General features: G+C 43.1%; 3 protein-coding genes across 4 annotated transcripts; 1 reads left to right on the top strand and 2 right to left on the bottom strand.

Annotated features, from left to right (window-relative positions):
- Positions 1 to 1,606: 1,606 nt before the first annotated feature.
- On the bottom strand, positions 1,607 to 6,797 carry LOC118941522 (synaptojanin-2-binding protein-like). Its single transcript, XM_036955332.1, has 4 exons — positions 6,590 to 6,797; positions 2,572 to 2,708; positions 2,133 to 2,228; positions 1,607 to 1,855 (listed from the first exon to the last, which is right to left on the bottom strand). Exons 1-4 carry the CDS (start codon positions 6,654 to 6,656, stop codon positions 1,703 to 1,705), a joined length of 453 nt encoding a protein of 150 aa, XP_036811227.1. The 5' UTR covers positions 6,657 to 6,797; the 3' UTR covers positions 1,607 to 1,702.
- A 9,172-nt stretch (positions 6,798 to 15,969) lies between these two features.
- Positions 15,970 to 18,771, bottom strand: lgals3a (lectin, galactoside binding soluble 3a). 2 transcript variants are annotated; one of them, XM_036955331.1, is made up of 5 exons: positions 18,605 to 18,771; positions 18,261 to 18,275; positions 17,038 to 18,147; positions 16,716 to 16,778; positions 15,970 to 16,436 (listed from the first exon to the last, which is right to left on the bottom strand). In XM_036955331.1, the coding sequence occupies exons 2-4, from the start codon at positions 18,270 to 18,272 to the stop codon at positions 16,752 to 16,754; spliced, it is 1,149 nt and encodes a 382-aa protein (XP_036811226.1). In that variant the 5' UTR covers positions 18,273 to 18,275; positions 18,605 to 18,771; the 3' UTR covers positions 15,970 to 16,436; positions 16,716 to 16,751. The 2 variants fall into 2 exon arrangements, with proteins under 2 accessions (XP_036811226.1, XP_036811225.1); XM_036955330.1 differs by lacking the exon at positions 16,716 to 16,778 and having other exon boundaries at positions 18,605 to 18,770.
- A 257-nt stretch (positions 18,772 to 19,028) lies between these two features.
- gmfb (glia maturation factor, beta) lies at positions 19,029 to 26,258 on the top strand. Its single transcript, XM_021574896.2, has 7 exons — positions 19,029 to 19,114; positions 20,178 to 20,274; positions 20,899 to 20,948; positions 21,093 to 21,142; positions 22,336 to 22,418; positions 22,931 to 23,004; positions 23,231 to 26,258. Exons 1-7 carry the CDS (start codon positions 19,112 to 19,114, stop codon positions 23,300 to 23,302), a joined length of 429 nt encoding a protein of 142 aa, XP_021430571.1. The 5' UTR covers positions 19,029 to 19,111; the 3' UTR covers positions 23,303 to 26,258.
- Positions 26,259 to 26,268: the final 10 nt, after the last annotated feature.

Here is a 26,268-nt window from a genome sequence, read left to right as displayed (position 1 = left end):
ATTCCTTTCAGTCACAATATTTAGTGTTCCCTTTGCAAACAAACGAAAGCAATAGATTAAGCGACATATTTTCCTTTCCGTAAAACACACAGATGCACCACATCTGGATTAGATTAACAGAAAATGCCTCAACAATAAACCCAAGCCTCAATGTGAACCTGGAAGCATTTAAAAATACCATCTCTCTTTCAGACACATAACACGTGGGAGGTGACATACTCGACAACGTGGCATAAACTCTAAAGAGATGCCTGGTTTACATCAACCGCAGTACAAATCGACAGGCACTATCATGCTAACCCCTTGACCAGGCTACAGGAGGAGACACCCGGTCTGGGGCCAGGCTACAGGAGGAGACACCCGGTCTGGGGCCAGGCTACAGGAGGAGACACCCGGTCTGGGGCCAGGCTACAGGAGGAGACACCCGGTCTGGGGCCAGGCTACAGGAGGAGACACCCGGTCTGGGGCCAGGCTACAGGAGGAGACACCCGGTCTGGGGCCAGGCTACAGGAGGAGACAACAGATCTGGGACCAGGCTACAGGAGGAGACAACAGATCTGGGACCAGGCTACAGAAGGAGACAACAGATCTGGGACCAGGCTACAGGAGGAGACAACAGATCTGGGACCAGGCTACAGAAGGAGACAACAGATCTGGGACCAGACTATAGAAGGAGACAACAGATCTGGGACCAGGCTACAGGAGGAGACAACAGATCTGGGACCAGGCTACAGAAGGAGACAACAGATCTGGGACCAGGCTACAGAAGGAGACAACAGATCTGGGACCAGGCTACAGAAGGAGACAACAGATCTGGGACCAGGCTACTATGTTCACAGCACATCACCGATTGAACATCCACCTCGTCATTGTGACCAGTTTGAACCGCCTCCCAACACGTTACCTTCACACATATACAGCTCCTGCACCTGGACCTATTTTTGCTACATTATAGAGACGTTTTTTTACGACGGGGGGGGGGGTCAGAACATAAACAAAAAGAAAGATGATAACAAAAACACGTCGCTAATATGTATCTGTATAAAACAGACGAGCTAAATCAAAATATACAGCGAGTGAGTTCTCATAGCCAGGCTCCCCCCAAAACAGAGCAGCCATTCAGTTACAAAAAGGTCCTCTGAGTGACAGAAAACAACATGGCCCTTTCCAACAACAAAAAAAAACCTCCCTGCGAGAACACGAAACTAATGAGCCGGGCAGAATGAGTCAGGGACTCAAACTCTGCCTAGAAACTCTACAAATAAATCTCTCTCCTCCTGACGGATATAAAAATGATATATTTTGGAATAAACATGCTTTTTAACCACCCAAGTCCTTCTGTCTGAGGAGCAGTAGTAGGAATGTCATGTTTATTGTGAATCCTACATCTTTCTTTGTTCTACAACGACGAGGTTAGCTCGTCATGTCACGGTTGTTATCCCTGTGGCAAGATAACAGAATACTTGTATCATTTGGGTTAAGCAACTATGATAATCACAAACTACACAGAAGGAAAGGGGGGGAAAAAATGCATAATTATAATTCTAACCACATGAACAACTATAAATTGGAAACATGGCTTACTTGTTTTTTCTAGTTCGTTTCATCCTCATTTTCTTTTTTTTTTTGGCCTTCAGCAAAGTTCAGTCCCAGCTTTTGCTCTTAAAAAAAAAAAAATGTTTTTGAGGAGAAAATTAGCGTGTTAAAAATGCCTCCTCAGTTGTGGCTGGAAGCGCATGTAGAGGACAGTAACGGCTGCAGCAGCTCCCAGGACGGCCACAAGTATTACCAAGGAGGAGACAGAAGAGTCGCCGTCAGGCCTGGGACTGGGGGGAACATTCATGACCATGGTGGGCTGTTGGGACAGAGAAGAGGGCAACAAAATAAACACATCTTATATCATATCTGAGTTGTGTTCAGTGGGCCCCAAACAGCACTAGGCTATATATCCCTCAGTATATCTGAATGTGTCCAATAAGAAATGCTTATTTTTTTGTTCGTTGTTGTTTTGTTATCAGTTGCGAAACACTTTGCTACAACGTGCCCTAATGAATATGACCCGTCCAAGACAGTTGATTGAGAAGTCTCAGACGAGTGGGAAAAGAGCCTGCGGTTGTCCCACACACACACACCCTCTGCTGCACGCGAAGCTGCACGTCCTCTCCCGCTGACGTGAAGAGCTCCACCGCAGCACTGTGTGACAGGTGTTCCAGCTTGTGACCATTAATCTACATAAAGACAGAGGGAAAATAACATCATAGGAGCTTGATACATTATCGAGGACTATAACTGTCAGTACCATGATCGTTTAGGATCTCCCGTGCAGTGAAAAGGCTCATGAAATTAAAGCCACAATTCTACAGTAGATGGCTGGAATCTCAAGCCTAATACAAATTTGCCAGATAGACGATTGATTGATTGATTGATTGAAACATCACATGACATTCCCCCTTTTTACCCTCTGATCTCTAATCTAGTCCACCAGTCGGCTCTCTAGAAATTGAGCCGCTGGGGACGAGGTTATCTTCTCCAAACCTCAAAAAAAAAAAAAAAGAGAGAGTCAATGTTTACCGCCAATATCTTGTCTCCCTCTTGTAATCTTCCATCCAGCGCTGCTGCGCCATTCTGTTTGATTTTGGCCACATAAATCCCACTGTCATTCAGGACATACTGCTGGTCCAGACCCCCCACGATGTTAAACCCCAGACCTGGAGGGAGGGGGGGGGGGGGGGGAGAGAAAGAGAAAGCGAGAGAGAACAGGAAATGAAAGTGAAAGTTCTCAGGTGAGATACTTAGTATGGAGTTCTCATTACATGGACATTTGCTGACTGATCGCCTAGCATCACTACTCTGGATGGTTCTGACTTAGGTATTTGTAGTTGTCCACATATTCTAGGTGTTGCTGCAAAGGGCTAGGTGGCGCGTTGCTGCAAACTAGCCTACCTGGTTAAATAAAGGTGAAAAAAAATGAGAAAAAAAACTGATTTACCGTCTGGATATTCAAAGAGGCAAAGACCATAGAACACTTTATTTCTCTCTCGCTCTATGGACAAGGCTATGTAACTATGGTAGTGCAGAAAGTATTAGTTGGAGACAGGTCAGGAGAGCTGTGGACTGAAGGTACAAGCAGAACCATTCCAGAAGTTGCCTATAAATTCCCTTCCATGCAGTCAGTCTTGTCATAATATTGCAGATGCGGTACAGCCGTTAACGGTACTCCAAAAAAATAAACAAAGACGTAAATGCCATGGAAACGCTCGTTTAACTCAACTCATCTTGTAGTTACCAGCCCCGTCGCGGACCCCGATGTCTTGCTCCCAGACAAACTAAACAACCTCTTCGCTCGCTTTGAGGACAATACAGTGCCGACGACACGTCCCGCTACCAAAACCTGCGGACTCTCCTTCACTGCAGCCAACGTGAGTAAAACAATTAAAAGTGTTAACCCTCGCAAGGCTGCAGGCCCAGACGGCATCCCCAGCCACGTCCTCAGAAGATGGACAGACCAGCTGGCTGGTGTGTTTACGGACATATTCAATCAATCCCATCCCAGTCTGCTGTTCCCACATCCTTCAAGAGGGCCACCATTGTTCCCGTTCCCAAGAAAGCAAAGGTAACTGAGCTTAACGACTATCGCCCCATAGCACTCACTTCCGTCATCATGAAGTGCTTTGAGAGACTAGTCAAGAATCATATCACCTCCACCCTTTAATTTATCCGTTATTTTACCAGGTAAGATGACTGAGAACACACTCTCATTTACAGCAACGACCTGGGGAATAGTTACAGGGGAGAGGAGGGGGATGAATGAGCCAATTGTAAACCGGGCATTATTAGGTGACCATGATGGTTTGAGAGCCAGATTGGGAATTTAGCCGGGGTTAACACCCCTACTCTTATGACAAATGCCATGGGATCTTTAATGACCTCAGAGAGTCAGGACACCCGTTTAACATCCCATCCGAAAGACGGCACCCTACACAGGGCAGTGTCCCCAATCACTACCCTGGGGCATTGTCACCCTACCTGACACCCCACTCCAATTTGCTTACCGCCCCAATAGGTCCACAGACAACTCAATTGCAATCACACTGCCCTAACCCATCTGGACAAGAGGAATACCTATGTAAGAATGCTGTTCATCGACTACAGCTCAGCATTTAACACCATAGTACCCTCCAAACTCGTCATCAAACTCGAGACCCTGGGTCTCAACCCTGCCCTGTGCAACTGGGTCCTGGACTTTGACGGGCCACCCCCAGGTGGTGAGGGGTGGCCTGTCAAAGTCCAGGACCCAGTTGCACAGGGCAGGGTTGAGACCTCTCCACCCCGCTGATCCTCAACACCAGTGCCCCACAAGGGTGCGTTCTCAGCCCTCTCCTGTACTCCCTGTTCACCCACGACTGTGTGGCCACGCACGCCTCCAACTCAATCATCAAGTTTGCGGACGACACAACAGTGGTAGGCTTGATTACCAACAACGACGAGACGGAACTAGAAGTCGGAACTAGAAGCACAAACAAGCACTACACTCGCATCAACATACGCTAACCATGTGTATGTGACTATATACAATTTGGTTTGATTGAGGCGAGCTAGCTACATAAAAAAAAGGTATTCTCACTGAAGGTTACTGGCTAGAAAAACCTCATTTGTATTCGTCAACAAGTGTATACTAACCGGCCCTTCCCAACAACGCAGAGAGAAAGAAAATAAACTAATAATAGAGAAGTAAAACACAAAACAAATACACAATGAGAAACGATAACTTGGCTCTATACACGGGGTACAGAGTCGACGTGAAGGGGTACGATTTAATTGAGGTAAATATGTACAGTACCAGTCAAAAGTTTGGACACCTACTCATTCAAGGGTTTTTTTTTAAATTTAATTTCTGCAATTTTCTACATTGTAGCATAATAGTGAAGACATCAAAACTATGAAATAACACATATGGAATCATGTGGTAACTGAAAAAGTCTTAAACCCCCCCCCCCCCCAAAAAAAAAGTGTTAAATCAAAATATATTTTAGATTCTTTAAAGTAGCCACCCTTTGCCTTGACAGCTTTGCACACTCTTGGCATTCTCTCAACCAGCTTCACCTGGAATGCTTTTCCAACAGTCTTGGAAAAACAATATGCTGAGCACTTGTTGGCTGCTGTTCCTTCACTCTGTGGTCCAACTCATCCCAAACCATCTCAATTGGGTTGAGGTCAGGTGAATGTTGAGACCACGTCATCTGATGCAGTACTCCAGCAGTACTCCAGCACTCTCCTTCTTGGTCAAATAGCCCTTACACAGTCATTGTCCAGTTGATAAACAAATTATAGTGGGATGACATATCGCTGCAGAATGCTGTGGTAGCCATGCTGGTTAAGTGTGCCTTGAATTCTAAATAAATCACTGACAGTGTCACCAGCAAAGCACCCCCACACACCTCCATGCTTCACGGTGGGAACCACACATGCAGAGATCATCCATTCACCACCTCTGCATCTCGTAAAGACACGGCGGTTGGAACCAAAAATCTCAAATTTGTACTCATCAGACCAAAGAACAGATTTCCATCGGTCTAATGTCCATTGCTCGTGTTTCTTGGCCCAAGCAAGTGTCTTCTTATTGGTGTCCTTTAGTAGTCGTTTCTTTGCAGCAATTCAACCATGAAGGCCTGATTCATGCAGTCTCCTCTGAACAGTTGATGTTGAGATGTGTCTGTTACTTGAACTCTGAAGAATTTATTTGGCCTGCAATTTCTGAAGCTGGTACCTAATGAGCTTATCCTATGCAGCAAAGGTAACTCTGGGTCTTCCTTTCCTATTTTACCAAATAGGGCTATCTTCTGTATACCACCCCTACCGTGTCACAACAAAACTGATTGGCTCAAACACATTAAGGAAAGAAATTCCACAAATTAACAAGGCATACCTGTTAATTGAAATGCATTCCAGGTGACTATCTCATGAAGCTGTTTGAGAGAATTCCAAGAGTGTGCAAAGCTGTCATCAAGGCAAAAAGGGTGACTACCTTGAAGAATCTCAAATATAAAATATATTTTGATTTGTTTAACACTTTTTTTGGTTACTACATAATTCCATGTGTGTTATTTCATAGTGTTGATGTCTTCACTATTATTCTACAATGTAGAATATAGTAAAAAATAAGGAAACCCTGGAATGAAGTGTCCAAACTTCTGACTGGTACTGTACATCTGTATTCCCAGTCATGTGAATTCCATAGATCAGGGTCTAATGAATTAATTTCAAGTGACTGGTTTCCTTATATGAACTGTAACTCAGTAAAATCTTTGAAATTGTTTGTTGCGTTTATATTTTAGTTCAGTGTAGTTAGCATTGCTAGCTGCTAGCTAGGTCCTCATTTGGCTCAGTAGCAAAACCCCGATCTCGTGGCGTTCAAATTGAAGCCTATTTGCAATATCCAGATTAGTTACCAAAATAGCATAAATTAAATAAAGACAGCCAGCTAGCTAAGAACAGTTAACTAGCTCGTTAGCTATCCAGGCCATCCGTTTGCAAGCTTGCCAACTAACAGTAGATATTTCAGAGTTGCGACTGAAAGCTATTTTCTTACCTTGTGGTCCTCTTTTCAACTTTATATCCAGCACGATAGGCGCAGTATACATTGCTGACCCGTTCATGGTGTTAGGAATCCAGAGGACAAGCTAAATAGCTGTTTTGAGTGTAGTTATAAATGTGAAGGTGAACTCATACAGGAGTACCGTCTCTATTGCCTGCAGTTTCCTGCTCTCTGATGGACTAGAACTCCACTTCCCAGAATGCTCTTCAATCTACCGCTCTACTCGTGACCTTTGATTGAACCACCCGTAACTGTTACTGTCAATCTGGGGGTACTAAACTGGGTAGTAGTACCCCTGGGGGTGCCTGGCCTATCCACAGGGGGTACTTGTACAGAATTGTAAGAACCTAATGATAATCGCTCTGGGGTAGTTTCTCCTAGGTACAGGTCCAGGATCAGAATCCCCTCCCTTAACCCTTGGGGGTAATGCAAAACTGACCCAAGATCAGCGTCTAGGTGGGGCAACTAAACCCTACACCTGATCAGACAATTGCACTTGAAGGTGTACTTCAGGCAGAGCAATGTGTGACTGTTGTAGCTGTAGAAACCCCATTGAATACCAGTCTTAATGTATCAGCACTCTGTAATCTTAGACAAGCCTTGTTATTAAAACAATACCTTTGTCTTAGACAACCCTTATTATTAAAACAATACCTTTGTCTTAGACAACCCTTATTATTAAAACAATACATTGTCTTAGACAACCCTTATTATTAAAACAATACTTTGTCTTAGACAACCCTTATTATTAAAACAATACATTGTCTTAGACAACCCTTATTATTAAAACAATACCTTTGTCTTAGACAACCCTTATTATTAAAACAATACCTTTGTCTTAGACAACCCTTATTATTAAAACAATACCTTTGTCTTTGACAACCCTTATTATTAAAACAATACCTTTGTCTTAGACAACCCTTATTATTAAAACAATACCTTTGTCTTTGACAACCCTTATTATTAAAACAATACCTTTGTCTTAGACAACCCTTATTATTAAAACAATACCTTTGTCTTAGACAACCCTTATTATTAAAACAATAACTTTGTCTTAGACAACCCTTATTATTAAAACAATACATTGTCTTAGACAACCCTTATTATTAAAACAATACCTTTGTCTTAGACAACCCTTATTATTAAAACAATACCTTTGTCTTTGACAACCCTTATTATTAAAACAATAACTTTGTCTTAGACAACCCTTATTATTAAAACAATACATTGTCTTAGACAACCCTTATTATTAAAACAATACTTTGTCTTAGACAACCCTTATTATTAAAACAATACCCTTGTCTTAGACAACCCTTATTATTAAAACAATACCTTTGTCTTAGACAACCCTTATTATTTAAACAATACCTTTGTCTTAGACAACCCTTATTATTAAAACAATACATTGTCTTAGACAACCCTTATTATTAAAACAATACTTTGTCTTAGACAACCCTTATTATTAAAACAATACCTTTGTCTTAGACAACCCTTATTATTAAAACAATATCTTTGTCTTAGACAACCCTTATTATTAAAACAATACCTTTGTCTTAGACAAGCCTTATTATTAAAACAATACCTTTGTCTTAGACAAGCCTTATTATTAAAACAATACCTTTGTCTTAGACAACCCTTATTATTAAAACAATACCTTTGTCTTAGACAACCCTTATTATTAAAACAATACCTTTGTCTTAGACAACCCTTATTATTAAAACAATACCTTTGTCTCAGACAACCCTTATTATTAAAACAATACATTGTCTTTGGCAACGAATCTACAAAGTCATACATTGATTTACTACAGTTCAATCACATTTTTACTGTAGATCTGTCTTCTTGCAATAATTTTTTGCAAAATAAAATCAGTGATAACATGATGTGATCCTCAAGTCGAATCGGGAGATGGCTGACAGTCGAGGATTAATACTGACAAATTAAAAGATACACATTTGCTACGATTTACAAGCTAAAGAAGACCGAGTGCAGCCACCCAAGGCTCCGTCTATTATGCTAGTCTGTCCAAGTCCATCTAGCCTCACAGCCTCACAGCTTCACAGTCTCACAGCCTCACAGTCTCACAGTCTCACAGCCTCACAGTCTCACAGCTTCACAGTCTCACAGCCTCACAGTCTCACAGTCTCACAGCCTCACAGCCTCACAGCTTCACAGCCTCACAGTCTCACAGCCTCACAGCCTCACAGCCTCACAGCAATAAACTAAAGTGGTTCAAAGCAAAAGCTACACTGATTTTCAGTCCGACGCCCACCCACGCACGCACACACACACACACACACACACACACACACACACACACACACACACACCCACACACACACACAAACACACCATAACTCTGAAAGGTGAACCAAAACTGTGATTATAGACAGTAAAATACACTAACATATTTTGGGGGCTCCCGAGTGGCACAACGGTCTAAGGCACTGCATCTCAGTGCTAGAGGCATCATTACAGACCCTGGTTCGATTCCAGGCTGTATCACAATCGGCCGTGATTGGGAGTCCCATAGGGCGGCGCACAATTGGCCCAGCATCATTAGAGTTTGGCCGGGGGTAGGCCGTCATTGTAAATAAGAATTTGTTCTTAACGGGAGCGGCAGGGTAGCCTAGTGGTTAGAGCGTTGGACTAGTAACCGGAACTGACAAGGTACAAATCTGTCGTTCTACCCCTGAACAAGGCAGTTAACCCCACTGTTCCTAGGCTGTCATTGAAAATAAGAATTTGTTCTTAAATGACCTGCCTGGTTAAATAAAGGTTAAAAAAAATTAAAAAAATAATAAACGAGGTTACTTTCCCAAGAACGGTAAGAGACATTCAAAGCAGATCTCTCCTCCTCTGCTACTGTTACATAGTCTAGTTCCTTTCCCTCATGTGTATACATTATCTACCACAATATATGACAGTCATTTGATTGTGCCCAGAATTACAAGAAAAAGGGCATTTTCCCATAGCCTAAAGAACATACTGTATAGGGCTTTTCACACTACTGAGCCAAACCAAGCTGCACTGAGCTGCACCATGAGAGATGGCATCTCACATTGTCCTTTTCAGCCCAGTTCCAGGAACAACGGTGGATGGATAATGAGCTAGCAACAGTTTGGTTCGGGTCGTCCCTGTAGTGTGAAATGGGGTATACGTGACCTGCAACCCCACCCATCCAGTCCATTTGCCCATTAGGCTCTGGTCAAAGCTATTGCACTACATAGGGAATAGGGTGCCATAGGGCTCTGGTCAAAGGTAGTGCACTACATAGGGAATAGGGTGCCATAGGGCTCTGGTCAAAGGTAGTGCACTACATAGGGAATAGGGTGCCATAGGGCTCTGGTCAAAGGTAGTGCACTACATAGGGAATAGGGTGCCATAGGGCTCTGGTCAAAGGTAGTGCACTATATAGGGAATAGGGTGCCATTTGGGACTCAATCCGTAGTCTCTGAGTGTTAGATCATACTAGGGTCCACGCTGTAGAGAGGGACGTCCCGCCACCACACGCAGTAGGGTGACGTCTTCAAACCCTCCAGCTCGGTGCTCATCCTCCAGACAATGGTTCCCACCCCCAGCTAATTTAAACGAGTCCTCGTCCACTAGGATCTTCAGCTGCAGGCAGGACAGGACAGACACAGCTCAGCAAATAAAAGGTTTCTATGGAATGTGATGCTCATCTGGGTAAAGTCATATTCCAATAAAGAGGTGATGCCATCTCCCATGATGCAGCAGTCCTTTAGGGAGATGCCATCTCCCATAGTGCAGTCCTTTAGGGAGATGCCATCTCCCATAGTGCAGTCCTTTAGGGAGATGCCATCTCCCATGATGCAGCAGTCCTTCAGGGAGATGCCATCTCCCATGATGCAGCAGTCCTTCAGGTAGATGCCATCTCCCATGATGCAGCAGTCCTTCAGGGAGATGCCATCTCCCATGATGCAGCAGTCCTTCAGGGAGATGCCATCTCCCATGATGCAGCAGTCCTTTAGGGAGATGCCATCTCCCATGATGCAGCAGTCCTTCAGGTAGATGCCATCTCCCATGATGCAGCAGTCCTTCAGGGAGATGCCATCTCCCATGATGCAGCAGTCCTTCAGGGAGATGCCATCTCCCATGATGCAGCAGTCCTTCAGGGAGATGCCATCTCCCATGATGCAGCAGTCCTTTAGGGAGATGCCATCTCCCATGATGCAGCAGTCCTTCAAGGAGATGCCATCTCCCATGGTGCAGTCCTTTAGGGAGATGCCATCTCTCATGGTGCAGTCCTTCAGGGAGGTGCAATCTCTCATGGTGCTGTCATTTAGGGAGATGCCATCTCTCATGGTGCAGTCCTTCAGGGAGATGCCATCTCTCATGGTGCAGTCCTTTAGGGAGTTTCCATCTCCCATGATGCAGCAGTCCTTCAGGGAGATGCCATCTCTCATGGTGCAGTCCTTTAGGGAGATGCCATCTCCCATGATGCAGCAGTCCTTCAGGGAGGTGCCATCTCCCATGATGCAGCAGTCCTTCAGGGAGATGCCATCTCCCATGGTGCAGTCCTTTAGGGAGATGCCATCTCCCATGATGCAGCAGTCCTTCAGGGAGATGCCATCTCCCATGGTGCAGTCCTTTAGGGAGATGCCATCTCTCATGGTGTAGTCCTTCAGGGAGGTGCCATCTCTCATGGTGCAGTCATTTAGGGAGATGCCATCTCTCATGGTGCAGTCCTTTAGGGAGTTTCCATCTCCCATGATGCAGCAGTCCTTCAGGGAGATGCCATCTCCCATAGTGCAGTCCTTTAGGGAGATGCCATCTCTCATGGTGCAGTCCTTTAGGGAGATGCCATCTCTCATGGTGCAGTCCTTTAGGGAGATGCCATCTCTCATGGTGCAGTCCTTCAGGGAGGTGCCATCTCTCATGGTGCAGTCCTTCAGGGAGGTGCCATCTCTCATGGTGCAGTCCTTCAGGGAGATGCCATCTCTCATGGTGCAGCAGTCCTTTAGGGAGATGCCATCTCTCATGGTGCAGTCCTTCAGGGAGGTGCCATCTCTCATGGTGCAGTCCTTCAGGGAGATGCCATCTCTCATGGTGCAGTCCTTCAGGGAGATGCCATCTCCCATAGTGCAGTCCTTTAGGGAGATGCCATCTCTCATGGTGCAGTCCTTCAGGGAGATGCCATCTCTCATGGTGCAGTCCTTCAGGGAGGTGCCATCTCTCATGGTGCAGTCCTTCAGGGAGATGCCATCTCTCATGGTGCAGTCCTTCAGGGAGGTGCCATCTCTCATGGTGCAGTCCTTCAGGGAGATGCCATCTCTCATGGTGCAGTCCTTCAGGGAGGTGCCATCTCTCATGGTGCAGTCCTTCAGGGAGATGCCATCTCTCATGGTGCAGTCCTTCAGGGAGATGCCATCTCCCATGGTGCAGTCCTTCAGGGAGGTGCCATCTCCCATGGTGCCGTCCTTCAGGGAGATGGCATCACCTTCTCTTTACACAACCCAATTATCTTCAATGCTTTTCAATGAGTTACATGTGGAATTGGGTTTATTTTCTGAATTGACTACAATTTAAATGGAATTGACCCCTAACCCCAATCAAACCTGTACCTCAAAACATTGTCCTTGAATGAAGGGAAAGCCTCCATCTCTCTCCTCTGGACCCCAACCCCCATCCATGTTGGAGTTACGGACAACCTGCTGCTCATATAAACGAGGGTTGAGGTGGAACACAACCTCTTCATCGTCCTCATCCTCCTCTTCTTTTATAAAATCAACATGAAACCTGAAATAAAATCTAACTTTTTTCACTCATCACCAGTCTACGGTGCTTTGGACCATAGATAAACATTAGAGTGCAATTGCATATGGGCTGTGGCTAGTTTGAATGACTACATACTGGTGATGCTTCGTGATGTCTTCGACTAATGGCGTTTTCACGCTTGGTCCCTTTCAGACGATTTTTGTGAACTCAGTGCGGTTCGCTTCATTTTTTTTGTGTGCAGTATGAACATTACAAAAGGAACTGAGATTCATCAAAAGAGGCCACCGAAGCAAATCAAACTGAACTCATCTTGAGAGGTGGTCTGAGTTCGGTTCACTTGAATTCCGGGGTTCTGATTCCCCTAAAGATGTGACCGAACACCCCAATATGGTGTGGAATTTTTAGTTGAGTCTATTTGTTTGCAATAAGAGAACTTCAAATTGTGAGGTTTGAACCGTATGAGAAGGAAACAGCATATTTGGTGAGAACCACAACATAGGGTACAAAATCATTTCTAGCTCTTAAAGGGCCAATAGCCTATTCTAGTTCTTAAAGGGCCAGTAGCCTATTCTAGCTCTTAAAGGGCCAGTAGCCTATTCTAGCTCTTAAAAAGGGCCAGTAGCCTATTCTAGCTCTTAAAGGGCCAGTAGCCTATTCTAGCTCTTAAAGGGCCAATAGCCTATTCTAGCTCTTAAAGGGCCAGTAGCCTATTCTAGCTCTTAAAGGGCCAGTAGCCTATTCTAGCTCTTAAAAAGGGCCAGTAGCCTATTCTGGCTCTTAAAGGGCCAGTAGCCTAGTCTAGCTCTTAAAGGGCCAATAGCCTATTATAGCTCTTAAAGGGCCAGTAGCCTAGTCTAGCTCTTAAAGGGCCAATAGCCTATTATAGCTCTTAAAGGGCCAATAGCCTATTATAGCTCTTAAAGGGCCAGGTGCCTACATTGGGTGTATCATTTTCAATTAAAGCATCATTTAATCTCCAGTTATTATTCTGCTATTTATACTGTCCAACTTTTTGGCAACAGTTTGGGAAAGGCCATTTCTTGTTTCAGCATGACAATGGCCCCCTTGCACATAGCGAGGTCCATACAGAAATGGTTTGTCAAGATCGGTGTGAAAGAACTTGAAATGCCAGTAGAGCCTTGACTTCAACCCCATCAAACACCTTCGGGATGAATTGGAAAACCGACTGTGAGCCAGGCCGAATCACCCAACATCAGTGCATGACCTCACTAATGCTCTTGTGGCTGAATGGAAGCAAGTCCCCGCAGCAATGTTCCAACATCTAGTGGAAAGCCTTCCCAGAAGAGTGGAGGCTGTTATAGCAGCAACGGGGGGGCCCAACTCCATATTAATGCCCATGATTTTGGAATGAGATGTTCAACGAGCAGGTGTCCACATACTTTTGGTCATGTAGTGCATGTCTAGCTGTCCGATAACACGTTCTGATGAAATGGCTTGTCCTGCACTTTATAAAAACCCAAGAGTGCATTGAGTGAATGTTATAAAAAAAAAATCTGGGTTCCTTTCTAAACATAGCAATGCGAATGCAAAGAGGATTCGGACCCACAAAATAGGTGAAGTGAACTGGCAAAGAGATTTGAATCCTCATCCAAAGGGAAGAGCATTCATTGTGAACACAAAAAATATGTGGCGCAGTGGTTAAGGGCGCTGTGCTGTACTGCAGTGCTGTGCATCAGAGACTCTGGGTTCGCGCCCAGGCTCTGTAGTAACCGACCGGGAGGTCCGTGGGGCGACACACAATCAGGGTTAGGGAGGGCTTGGCCGGTAGGGATGCGGGCTGTGTTAAGAAGCAGTTTGGTTGTGTATCGGAAGACGCGTGACTTTCAACCTTCGTCTCTCCCGAGCCAGTACGGGAGTTTTAGCGATGAGACAAGATAGTAGCTACGAAAAAAAAACCGATTGGATACCACGAAATTGGGGGGAAAAATATAATAATTTACTCGAGTTCACTTTAATGAGGACAGATCGGATCTTTTATAAGAGGACAGATCAAATATTTTATGAGAGGACAGATCTTTTTATGAGATCGGATCAGATCGGATCTTTTATAAGAGGACAGAGCAGACCTTCTACAGGAGGACAGATCAGACCTTCTACAGGAGGACAGATCAGACCTTCTACAGGAGGACAGATCAGACAGGAGGACAGATCAGACAGGAGGACAGATCAGACCTTCTACAGGAGGACAGATCAGACAGGAGGACAGATCAGACCTTCTACAGGAGGACAGATCAGACCTTCTACAGGAGGACAGATCAGACCTTCTACAGGAGGACAGATCAGACAGGAGGACAGATCAGACCTTCTACAGGAGGACAGATCAGACAGGAGGACAGATCAGACCTTCTACAGGAGGACAGATCAGACCTTCTACAGGAGGACAGATCAGACCTTCTATAGGAGGACAGATCAGACAGGAGGACAGATCAGACCTTCTACAGGAGGACAGATCAGACAGGAGGACAGATCAGACCTTCTATAGGAGGACAGATCAGACAGGAGGACAGATCAGACCTTCTACAGGAGGACAGATCAGACAGGAGGACAGATCAGACCTTCTATAGGAGGACTATATGTGAAAACACCCTGTCTCAGCATTACTGGAACATATGTAATTAAATGGATAAATTAAAGGGGAGAATGAACGGATTAATGAATCCTGTGGCCTAGTGTAGTAGTGTGAGTACCTATCGGTCCCCTCCGGGGTTGGGTTCCCCTACTATAGTGATCAGTAGCCTGGGCATTATGCCAGCAGGGAGAGGCAGTTCGTAGGGCACTGGCTGAAGCTGATGGTGCATAAACAGTACAGGTTCTGGAAGGACAATAGTAAAGGGCTTACATGTGTTACATATATATATATATATATATATACTGTATGTTTCATTAAAAAGACAAAACTAATAGAAATTGCCTTTCTCAACAACAGATCCAATAGAAGTACACATTAAAATATTAATAAGTACACATTTCCATATTAATAAGTACACATTTCAATATTAATAAAAGAGGTTTGGATAAAGAATTGGTAAGAATATTGAATATATGAGCTTTATTAAGTGACATTGTATCAGGTTTCAAGAGAAATTGACCACTATCCAGTGTTGCCACTAACACTGTCACTTAGTTATAATTAAGACATAGTAGATACATCCTTAAGGAAGAAATACAAATCAAGCTTCCTGACAAATTCAAAACATTTCCTTATTGATAAAAAAATAATAATAAATTCTCTCATGATGAGTAATGAAACGACTATGTTGGCTAACTCTAGAACCTCGCCTACATTCCAAACGGCCACTGGAAAAATGAGTCACCCCCCCCCCCCCCCTCCCTTAAGAAGTCTCCACTACGCCCTACACCAAACAAACCAGAACCTGACACTCTACATGAGCCTAATAGTGCCGAGTCTCAACAGGATTAACTGGATGAGTTGAAACGTCATTTCCTTCAACCAGTGGTACCACCTGTGTATATATATATATATATATTAAATTAAATATATATATATATATATAGCATCACCTCTTGATTAATTTAACTTAACCGGCCATACATCCCAAACTACTTCTTTAAACACTGCGATGCAAAAGAGAAAAAAAAATTATAATCAGAACACAAGTGATAGAATTCTTTATTTCAAATATTTAACACAATTGGACATTTTATCAACGTTGGCAAAACACACAAGTACAGGACGATTACTACCCAAATGATGTTTGGTTTTTCTTCTTCTCTTTTTTTAGAAAGTAGAAAATAAATGTTATTATAAAAGATAAGTGTGACTTAATGAAAGTTTAAGAGTGAACTAATATAAAATGTGGTGTTTCACAAAAAGCCGAGGCTATGTATTGCACTTGAATGACAGCAAACATTATTGCCCCCCCCCCCCCCCCCCCCTTCCCCCAGGTATTAGCTAGTAAAAACCTCTTCAACTGAATACATGATGCTGCTGCTTTCTTGTAGTTTCTTAAACCAAAACCACAAGGTGATTTTTTTCTGTGGCTGGTGTCCTCATCTGACTGAAAATCTGAAGAGTTCAGTGCTTTCAAAAATGTGGTGGATATGGTATATTATGTCTGGGCTGAAAGACAAGAATACATACGATATTACTGTAAATGATACATTGCGATATTACTGTAAATGATACATTACGATATTACTGTAAATGATACATTACGATATTACTGTAAATTATACTACGATATTACTGTAAATGATACATTACGATATTACTGTAAATGATACATTACGATATTACTGTAAATGATACATTACGATATTACTGTAAATGATACATTACGATATTACTGTAAATGATACATTACGATATTACTGTAAATGTTCTGTTGTTTTGCCTTGCCTTGTCTTTTGCGGTTTGCGCCCTGCAGAAAACACCTCAGACCAGTATAATGTTATTGCAGTGCTGTTTTTAGGAGACAAACACCATTTTTACAGCCCTGCAGCAAATCTCTGATCCACCATCCTGACTGCTGCGCTTAATGTAAGCTTGCGAAATCAGGAAGGTAAAACGAGGCAAGAACCCCCCCCCCCCCCCCCCAAAAAAAAGAGCCACACCACGTATACACAGATCCTCCGGTCAAGACTAGGACAGAAGTGCACCAGGAAGGAAGCAAGCAAGCAAGCAGCAACGTGTGGTATTTTAAAAGCATGTATTTACTCACCAGCATGCCTCCTGGAGCTGCTTGCCCCCCGTATGGTCCCATGGGCCCTGGGTGGCCGGGCTGGGAAGGGAAGCCTCCACCACCGCGAGGACCCCATGATCCAGGGGGGATGGGAGGGAAGGCTCCACCAGGGAAGGTGCCTCCTGCAGGAGAGAAGGCAGCTCCTGGACCTCCAGGCCCATACATCCCCCCACCAGGCTGGGCTCCTGGGTAAGGCACATTGGGGTAGGGTCCTGTTGGTGCTCCGGGGCTAGTTTGGAAGGGTCCAGACGGGTACTGCATGGGGGCTCCAGGGAACTGTCCAGGTGCTCCAGGCCCGGGTGGGTATTGCCCCGGAGCTCCTGGCCCAGCTGGGTATTGCCCCGGAGCTCCTGGTCCAGCTGGGTACTGTCCTGGGGCTCCAGGTCCAGCTGGGTACTGTCCTGGGGCTCCAGGTCCAGCTGGGTACTGTCCCGGAGCTCCTGGTCCAGCTGGGTACTGTCCTGGGGCTCCAGGTCCAGCTGGGTACTGTCCTGGGGCTCCAGGTCCAGCTGGGTACTGTCCCGGGGCTCCAGGCCCAGCTGGGTACTGCCCCGGAGCTCCTGGTCCAGCTGGGTACTGTCCCGGGGCTCCAGGTCCAGTTGGGTACTGTCCCGGGGCTCCAGGTCCAGCTGGGTACTGTCCCGGGGCTCCAGGTCCAGCTGGGTACTGTCCCGGGGCTCCAGGCCCAGCTGGGTACTGTCCCGGGGTTCCAGGCCCAGCTGGGTACTGTCCCGGGGCTCCAGGCCCAGCTGGGCACTGTCCCGGGGCTCCAGGCCCAGCTGGGTACTGTGCCGGTACCCCTGGGCCGGGTGGGAACCCACCAGGGGCAGAGGGAGCTCCAGGATACTGCCCTGGTGCTCCGGGACCGGAAGAGAAGGGTCCTTGACTTCCAGGGAACTGCCCTGGGGCCCTTGGACTAGACTGTGGCCCCCCAGGGAATCCCCCAGGAGCAGAGGGCTGTGTGGGGGCTCCGGGGGCCGCACCAGGCCATCCTGGGTTAGTGGGCGGAGGGGCGTTGGGGGCGGCTGGGTTGGGGTTAGCCGCTTTCTCAGCTTGGCCCGGGACATCGTCAGCTATGGCATCTGCCAGCTACATACAAGACAAAAAGGGAGGTTGCTACCATGATCTTCACCAACACATTTACCATCTTAAAACAGGCATACCTTGATAATAAACGTGATTAATAAAAGTAGCTAACTCACCGAGAAATCCATGTCCTGAAAGGTAATGGGGGGGTAAAGTTGTTAGGTCTGAAGCATAACCTATTATAGCCTATTAGCTACTTTAGTTATAACAGCCTGAAGTAAATAGCAACATAGTTAAGATATCACAAGCTACCTATAAACTTTAAATTAAACTGGATTGCAGGCTGGTTAGTGTTGTTCACATGTAGAAAGCTAGATGGCTCGATGTACAGCTAACATTATCTAACATTAGCTAGCAAACATTAGCCAGCTACCAACTGATTCTACATGTTTATGCTGCTCAAACGATCAAAGTACAATAAAGAAATGTTTTTAAAGTATGTTAGGCTTTTCAACATTACCTCGACAAAAGAGGGACGTCTTTAACTAATTCTAAAGTTAGAAACAACAAGAATTTGCCAGTTGAGAGATAAAAATTACAAATAATACTGTACAAAAAACTCCTGGAATAAAGGAAGTGTACCGTCTGCACTCACGCCTAGAATATGACGTCAACATGGGGCGGAAGGAAACGGGGTTGGAACCGAATGGGTGCGTTCCAGAGTCACAGACATTTTTCTTAGATTGCAGTCGGGCAAAGGAAGATGACAAAACATTTTTTCATTTTTTTTTTTAAATAAAAGAACATCTTACCCTTTCTCTCTCAAATTTGTATGAGTAAAAATTCAACTAGTACTAGTATGATGTGATACGAAAAAATATTCCCAAATAAATTATTTTAAATTGGTGTGGGGGCGGGGATTGGTCAGATCAGAGTCACAAGATTATGTGGGGGCGAAAAAAAATACTGTTCTGCACTGCCCTCCTCCGGTCTAGACAGATCAATTGAGTCTGCGCTTCAGGGAAAAATGGTAAGTTGTTCCTGAGATGGGTTGAAAAACCTTACTAAAATGTATTTAGCCAGAGATTATTTTCAAGTTGCAGCCGTTTGAGATCCTCTGTCTGCATAATCGCCTCTTTTTAATTCGAAATGAGTTTCGCTTGTTTTTAATTAAATATGCAGTTGTTCCACCCAGCTCGATGTGATATACTGCAACATGTCACGATATGGAGCATAGATAGCTAGCTAGCTAGCTAGCTGGTTAACGGATAACTCCATGCATTGTCTGAGAAAGTTAGCCACATCAAATTCCCGTGTAATTACCCTAGCTACTCGATGAAACTAGCTCATTTCAGATCGTCAAAGTGCCTTGACTATTCTATCAGATTTTATGCTCTTTGTGTACAAAATGCATGCCAGCCAGCTATCTAGCTAGATTCGCATTTCCTGTAGTTTTCGAGACCTATCTAGTTAGCTAGCTAAACTTGGCTTCAAGACAAATTAAACTCGGCATTGTCAGGGATGCGCATCTCTCATATTTGAGAGTACTAAAATATTTGTATAACCCTGTAGTTGCTCAATCGGTGCACGTCGTTATTTCCTGTTACCTGTCAAATCACATCCAGAGTAGGCCATTGAACAAAGGAATTTAACCCATCATGAATAATGATTCAGAAATGTTACGTAAATGAAGATCCCTGCTCATTCCAAGACACATCAATTATCAGGTGTGGCTGGTGGTCAGATCATTGATCGCAAAAATGTATCACAAGTTAATAGAATTTGCAAGTTCAGAGATATATCTTTATATCTAATGACCATCTCAATAATTATTCTGTAGGCTGTCATTAAAAGTTCCCAATCATGTGTTAGAGGGATCTGATCTCCTTTGAAATGAGACATGACAATTCTTATTCCTGGCCCCCATATTCATTGAGCATCTCTGAGTAGGAGTGCTGATCTAGAATCAGGTCTCCCCTGTCTACGTAATCAAATTTTATTATCATCAAAAGCATAACTGATTCTAGATCAGCACTCTCAACTCTTGAGAGGCTTTATGAAGGCTTTCCTTTCCTTCTATCCATTACTTCTAGAGTGAATCACTGGTTGTGTGTGACGTTGATGGAGACCTAGTTAAAAAGCTACGGGAATTCCGCTTCCGGAAGGAGACTAACAATGCTGCTATCATCAGTAAGTATCCTATTAATCACAACTCAGTAAGTATCCTATTAATCACAACTCAGTAAGTATCCTCTTAATCATAAATCAGTATCCTTTGACCATAAATCAGTCAGTATCCTCCTAATCATAAATCAGTCAGTATCCTCCTAATCATAAATCAGTCAGTATCCTCCTAATCATAAATCAGTCAGTATCCTCCTAATCATAAATCAGTCAGTATCCTCCTAATCATAAATCAGTCAGTATCCTCCTAATCATAAATCAGTCAGTATCCTCCTAATCATAAATCAGTCAGTATCCTCCTAATCATAAATCAGTCAGTATCCTCCTAATCATAAATCAGTCAGTATCCTCCTAATCATAAATCAGTCAGTATCCTCCTAATCATAAATCAGTCAGTATCCTCCTAATCATAAATCAGTCAGTATCCTCCTAATCATAAATCAGTCAGTATCCACAAATCATAAATCAGTATCCTTCTAATCATAAAGAATCTAAAGTTGACAATGTTGTTTTTTTTTGTTGCTTCTACATACATCCCAAGTGCTTGGGAAGGACCGACATATTGACTGTTGAGGAACATTTTTCCTAAACATTTTTTTTTTGGGGGGGGGTGTGTTTTCTCTTTCTCAGTGAAGATTGACAAGGACAAGCAGCTTGTCATCCTTGATGAAGAACATGAGGTAAGTTTCCAGATTGGTTATTGTTAGGATGACGTCAGTGTTGATACGTGTCTTTATCCACACACCTCTCATAGTGTCTCGTATGATGTAGCGTGAACCTACAGTACATATTTAACCTTGAATACCTTCTCTCTCTCATTCTAGGATATTTCTCCTGATGATCTGAAGGATGAGCTGCCTGAAAGACAGCCCAGATATCCTTTGATCTATACTGAACAAAAAAATATGAACGCAAACATTTCAACCATTTTACTGAGTTACAGTTCATATAAGGAAATCAGTCAATTGAAATACATTCATTAGGCCCTTTTTATTTTTATTTAACTTGGCAAGTCAGTTAAGAACAAATTCTTATTTTCAATGACGGCCTAGGAACAGTGGGTTAACTGCCTTGTTCAGGGGAACAGTGGGTTAACTGCCTGTTCAGGGGCAGAACGACAGATTTGTACCTTGTCAGCTCGGGGGTTTGAACTTGCAACCTTCCGGTTACTAGTCCAATGCTCTAACCACTAGGCTACCCTGCCGCCCAAATGTATGGACTTCACATGACTCGGTAGGGGCACCACCATGGGTGGGCCTAGGAGGGCATAGGCCTACCCACTTGGGAGCCAGGCCCAGCCAATCAGAATGAGTTTTTCCCCACAAAAGGGCTTTATTACAGACAGAAATACGCCTCAATTTCATCAGCTGTCCAGGTGGCTGGTCTCAGATTATCCCCCAGGTTAAGAAGCCGGATGTGGAGGTCCTGGGCTGGCGTGGTTACACCTGGTCTGGGGTTGTGAGGCCGGTTGGACGTTCTGTCAAATTCTCTAAAACAACGTTGGAAGCGGCTTATGGTAGAGAAATGAACATTAAATTCTCTGGCAACTGCTCTGGTGGAAATTCCTGCAATCAGCATGCCATCTCCCTCAAAATGTAGACTAGTGGCATTGTGTTGTGTGACAACTGCTCATTTAAGAGTGGCCTTTTATTGTCCCTGGCACAAGGTGCACCTGTGTAAAAAAAAATCATGATGTTTAAATAGCTTCTTGATATGCCACACCTGTCAGATGGATTGAATTATCTTGGTAAAGGAGAAATGCACACTAACAGGGACGTAAACACATTCTCCCATTTGACATGAATGTGTGATTTTAAGTGAAATTACAATTTTTACCTTTATTTAACTAGGCAAGTCAGTTAAGAACAAATTGTTATTTTCAATGCCGGCCTAGGAACAGTGGGTTAACTGAACGACAGATGTGTACTTTGTCAGCTCGGGGGTTTGAACTTGCAACCTTCCGGTTACTAGTCCAATGCTCTTAACCACTAGGCTACCCTGCCGCCCCAAAGGGCTGATCACAGTCAAATCTCTCTTATTTTAAAAGTTCTCTTTAACCTTCTGCACATTTGTGGTGTACAGCTACAAGTACGAACATGATGACGGGAGAGTCTCTTACCCTCTCTGTTTCATCTTCTCCAGTCCAGTGGGTAAGATCAGATCTGGTCCTCAACATCCCTGTAGCGACTATACCTGTAACAACAGGTGTTGGCCCATTCTTGTAAAAATAAAGATGAATTCAGTCAGCCATTTTAACCAATGAGGGCATGGTAACTAAGATTACCTTACTATTATTGGATAGTAAAATATGTTTAATTTAAGTAATTTAATACTTTAAAAAATAACTTTATTTAACCAGGTAGGCTATTTGAGAACAAGTTCTCATTTACAATTGCGACCTGGCCATGATAAAGCACAGCAGTTCAACACATACAACAACAACAGAGTTACACATGGGATAAACAAAACATACAGTCAATAATACAGTAGAAAAAAAGTCTATATACAGTGTGTGCAAATGAGGTAAGATAAGGGAGGTAAAGGCAATAAAATAGGCCAATACATGCATATAACGGGTATTATTTTTCCCCGTAGAGAAACATATCATTGTACTTCCTCGTTCTATTTCTCTGGTTTTATAGTATTATTATTTTTCTGTCAGGATGTAAACCCGAGCAACAGATGATGTACGCCGGAAGCAAAAACAAACTGGTGCAAACTGTCCAGTTGACCAAGGTTAGTGTTTTAACTGTTTTATTTATTTATTCGTCTTTGGGAGCTCAATGCCATCTGTATTTATTTAATCAACTAGTACTGAAACACAGCTGCATCCATAAAGATATTACTATGTGTTTTACATGAAATTGGTTTCAAGATGTTGACTTATTTCTTGTGTAAAAAGAAAGAAAAAATAGTGGGCAGTTATCAATCTTCTATCGGCTCTTCCTCGTTTCTTCCTCAGGTGTTTGAGATCAGAAACACGGAGGACCTGACAGAGGAATGGCTGAGAGAGAAGCTGGGCTTCTTCGGTTAAGACCAGGCCGTTTTTGGTGATCTAATGGACTGAAGGGTTTAGAGGTGGAACGAGACACTTGGAAAGAAAAACTACATCATTCCTTACGTTTCCCTCCTCCGATGTACCTATTCCCATACAACCCCCCCCCCCCCCCCCCCTCCCCTCCTCAACATGTGCCAGTTTCCTGTGTCCTTAATGAAATTAGCACTACCACTCCTTCTGAGATGGACAGAGCTTTCCTTGTCCTACACAAGCAAAATTCAAGGGAAATTGAAAGGAATTGTCACGGTGGCCATTTTATTTGAGTTTTGCTCGTTTAGTAATAATTAATAATGACATAATTATGAACTGATAGATTAGATTCTAACCACTTTTTTTAATATTTTTTTTTACTGGAACCAAAAGGATAGTTCTGATAGTAAGAGGTGATCTGTGATTTGGGGAGCTGTTTTAATTTGTTTATTAAGGCATAAATATATGACTTAATGGGAGGACGCTGGGTTGTGAAGATACAATATTGCTTTGATTCTTCTTTGTACATTTTCAAGATGGAAGTGCCTCCAGGCTTGACGCACTTTTGACCTTAAAATCACACAATCATAGCCATTAATTTGTACATCCAAATTCAATGGAGCTTTGACTGTGTTGTGTGTACTTTCTCCCTCTGCTTGGAAAGGTAGATCAGTATAAAGAAATACATTCATTTATTACAACATTCACTCACTGATTGAAGTTTATATGACACCATATGACAACAAAGAATATGAACCGAAATTACAATACTCAAAAAAAGGACAGCTTAAAATACAATTCACCATCTTGTTTCTGGATCTATATATTCTTATTGCAGTTGATCCCCCTGGGAAAAGGAATCATTGATGCTCTTGGTCGATAAGTAACATTTTAAGAGCCTGCAGCTAACGTCCTTGAGAGTGGCAGACTGTTTCTGAGTGACACAAAGGACAGTTGGTTATCTCTGTTCATCTTTTTTTTTATAGAGTAGAATCGTTGTGATTCTCAGTGAGACTTTGCAGTGATGTCATGGTACACTATTCCCTACATAGTGCACTACTTTTGGTCATGCACTATATATGGAATAGGGTGCCATTTGGGACAAGAGTTTTACCATTGAACTGTGTCCTTCAAAGTGGAGCACCTGTTTCGCTTACAAAGATTTTCATTGATACATTCATGAAAGAAACCTCGTGTTTTGATTTATACCCTGATGAAGACAGCTTGTCTGTTGGACATAAAACATTTTTTTGCATCTGAGCTGGAGTTTGTTATCCTATTTATAGTGTTCCACTCCGCGAGCCAGCACCTCGCTTAAATAGGTGTGCGTTACTTTCGCGGCGAGAACATTCTTGAAAGAACCCTCGCGTTTGATTTAGGACCAGTTTGTCAAGACGTAGATGAATAATCCTAGTCCTGAACTAGAAAGCGATTTTTCAATAGAGACTCAGTTAATGTGTGTCTGGGGAAACCGACCCTAGAAACATCCGTCTGTGTCCCAACCTTGGACAGATGTGAATACACTGGGAGATTAGAGAATCATCTTTTTGCCTTTTTAAATCTTTTATTTTAGCAGGCGTTAAAAAAACTAAAACTTGAAGGACCGGTTTCCTGGGCACAAAGTAAGGCTAGTCAAAAAAAAAATTGCCCATTGAACATGCCTGTTAGTCCAGGACAAGTCTTAATCTACAGTATGATTGAGAAACCGCCCTAAAAATATAGTGTATTGCATCTAAACTGGTAATATGCCTTAAGGCTGTCTCTCTCTCCATCAGAGTATTCTTCTGAAGAACAGATTTAAAATGTAAACAAACAATGTGTACATCCCAAGTTACACTCTTTTTTTTCCCCCCTCCCCCCTGTATAGTGCACTATGGGTCCATGGGACTGTGGTCAAAAGTAGTGCACTATAAGAAGGGAATAGGGTGCCATTTGGGATGTACATTATGACATGTCTTCCCATCTGCTGAAACGTGACATTGAAAAGCAAAAATAAGACTACAGCTTTAAACATCGCCTCATAGTCCGTATATCTGAACTGTACTGGAACATTCCTGTTTTTACTCTGAATTGTGCAATCGGCTAGTGTCGATGTGAAAAATGAAAATGCTTAATAATCTGTTCTAAAAAAAAATATATATATATATATATATATATATATAACTTTGATGTGGTAAGCTACTTTCATATACAAGTGCATGCTTTCGTCAGTGTGTCTTTTGTCCCGACAGTTTGCGTTATGACAACAACAACAACAATCCCAAACAAACCTTCAATAGTGTGTCAGTATGTACTGCATGTTCTTTGTTTTACACCGTGAATGTATCCTCCAATAATGAATTTTAAAAATTGCCGTACTTTAGTTGACACAAGCAATAATATAGAGAACATGCATGCAAATGGCAATCCAAGGGGGAAATTGCTGACAGTGTGTTAAGGTTAAACACTACAGTAGTTTGATAATTATCAACATGTTGTTGTTTTTTTTGTTGATAATATGGAATGTATTCCAAATGGCACACTATTCCCTTTTATAGTGCACTTCTTAGTCCTATGGTTTTATAGTGCACTTCTTAGTCCTATGCTTTTATAGTGCACTTCTTAGTCCTATGCTTTTATAGTGCACTATGAAGGGAATAGGCTGCCATTTGGAACTGATACATGGAGATAATCAGCCTTGGGAAGAATTCTTCAACCTGCATTCATGAATAAGATATAGCTATATCCTTGTAAAATCATGTGGCTTATTAATGTGTCTTGATCGCTCTGAATTGATGTATTTTTCCTATAATAGTTCTGTACTTTCTCAGATCAACAGCTTTTATTAATTGTTTTCTTAACCAAAACAGCGTCTCAAACATGTAACATATTCAGCTACCCCAATGGTGTGAGTGAAACTTGTGAAATAATTGTATTTTTCCATGCTTTATACACTTGTCCCAATAAAACAAAACAAAAATAAGTTTAATGTT

The sequence above is a fragment of the Oncorhynchus mykiss genome, chromosome 19 (assembly GCF_013265735.2).
Source record: "Oncorhynchus mykiss isolate Arlee chromosome 19, USDA_OmykA_1.1, whole genome shotgun sequence".
In the NCBI taxonomy this organism is placed as follows: Eukaryota; Metazoa; Chordata; class Actinopteri; order Salmoniformes; family Salmonidae; genus Oncorhynchus; species Oncorhynchus mykiss.
This window is presented reverse-complemented; position numbering and strand designations above follow the sequence as displayed.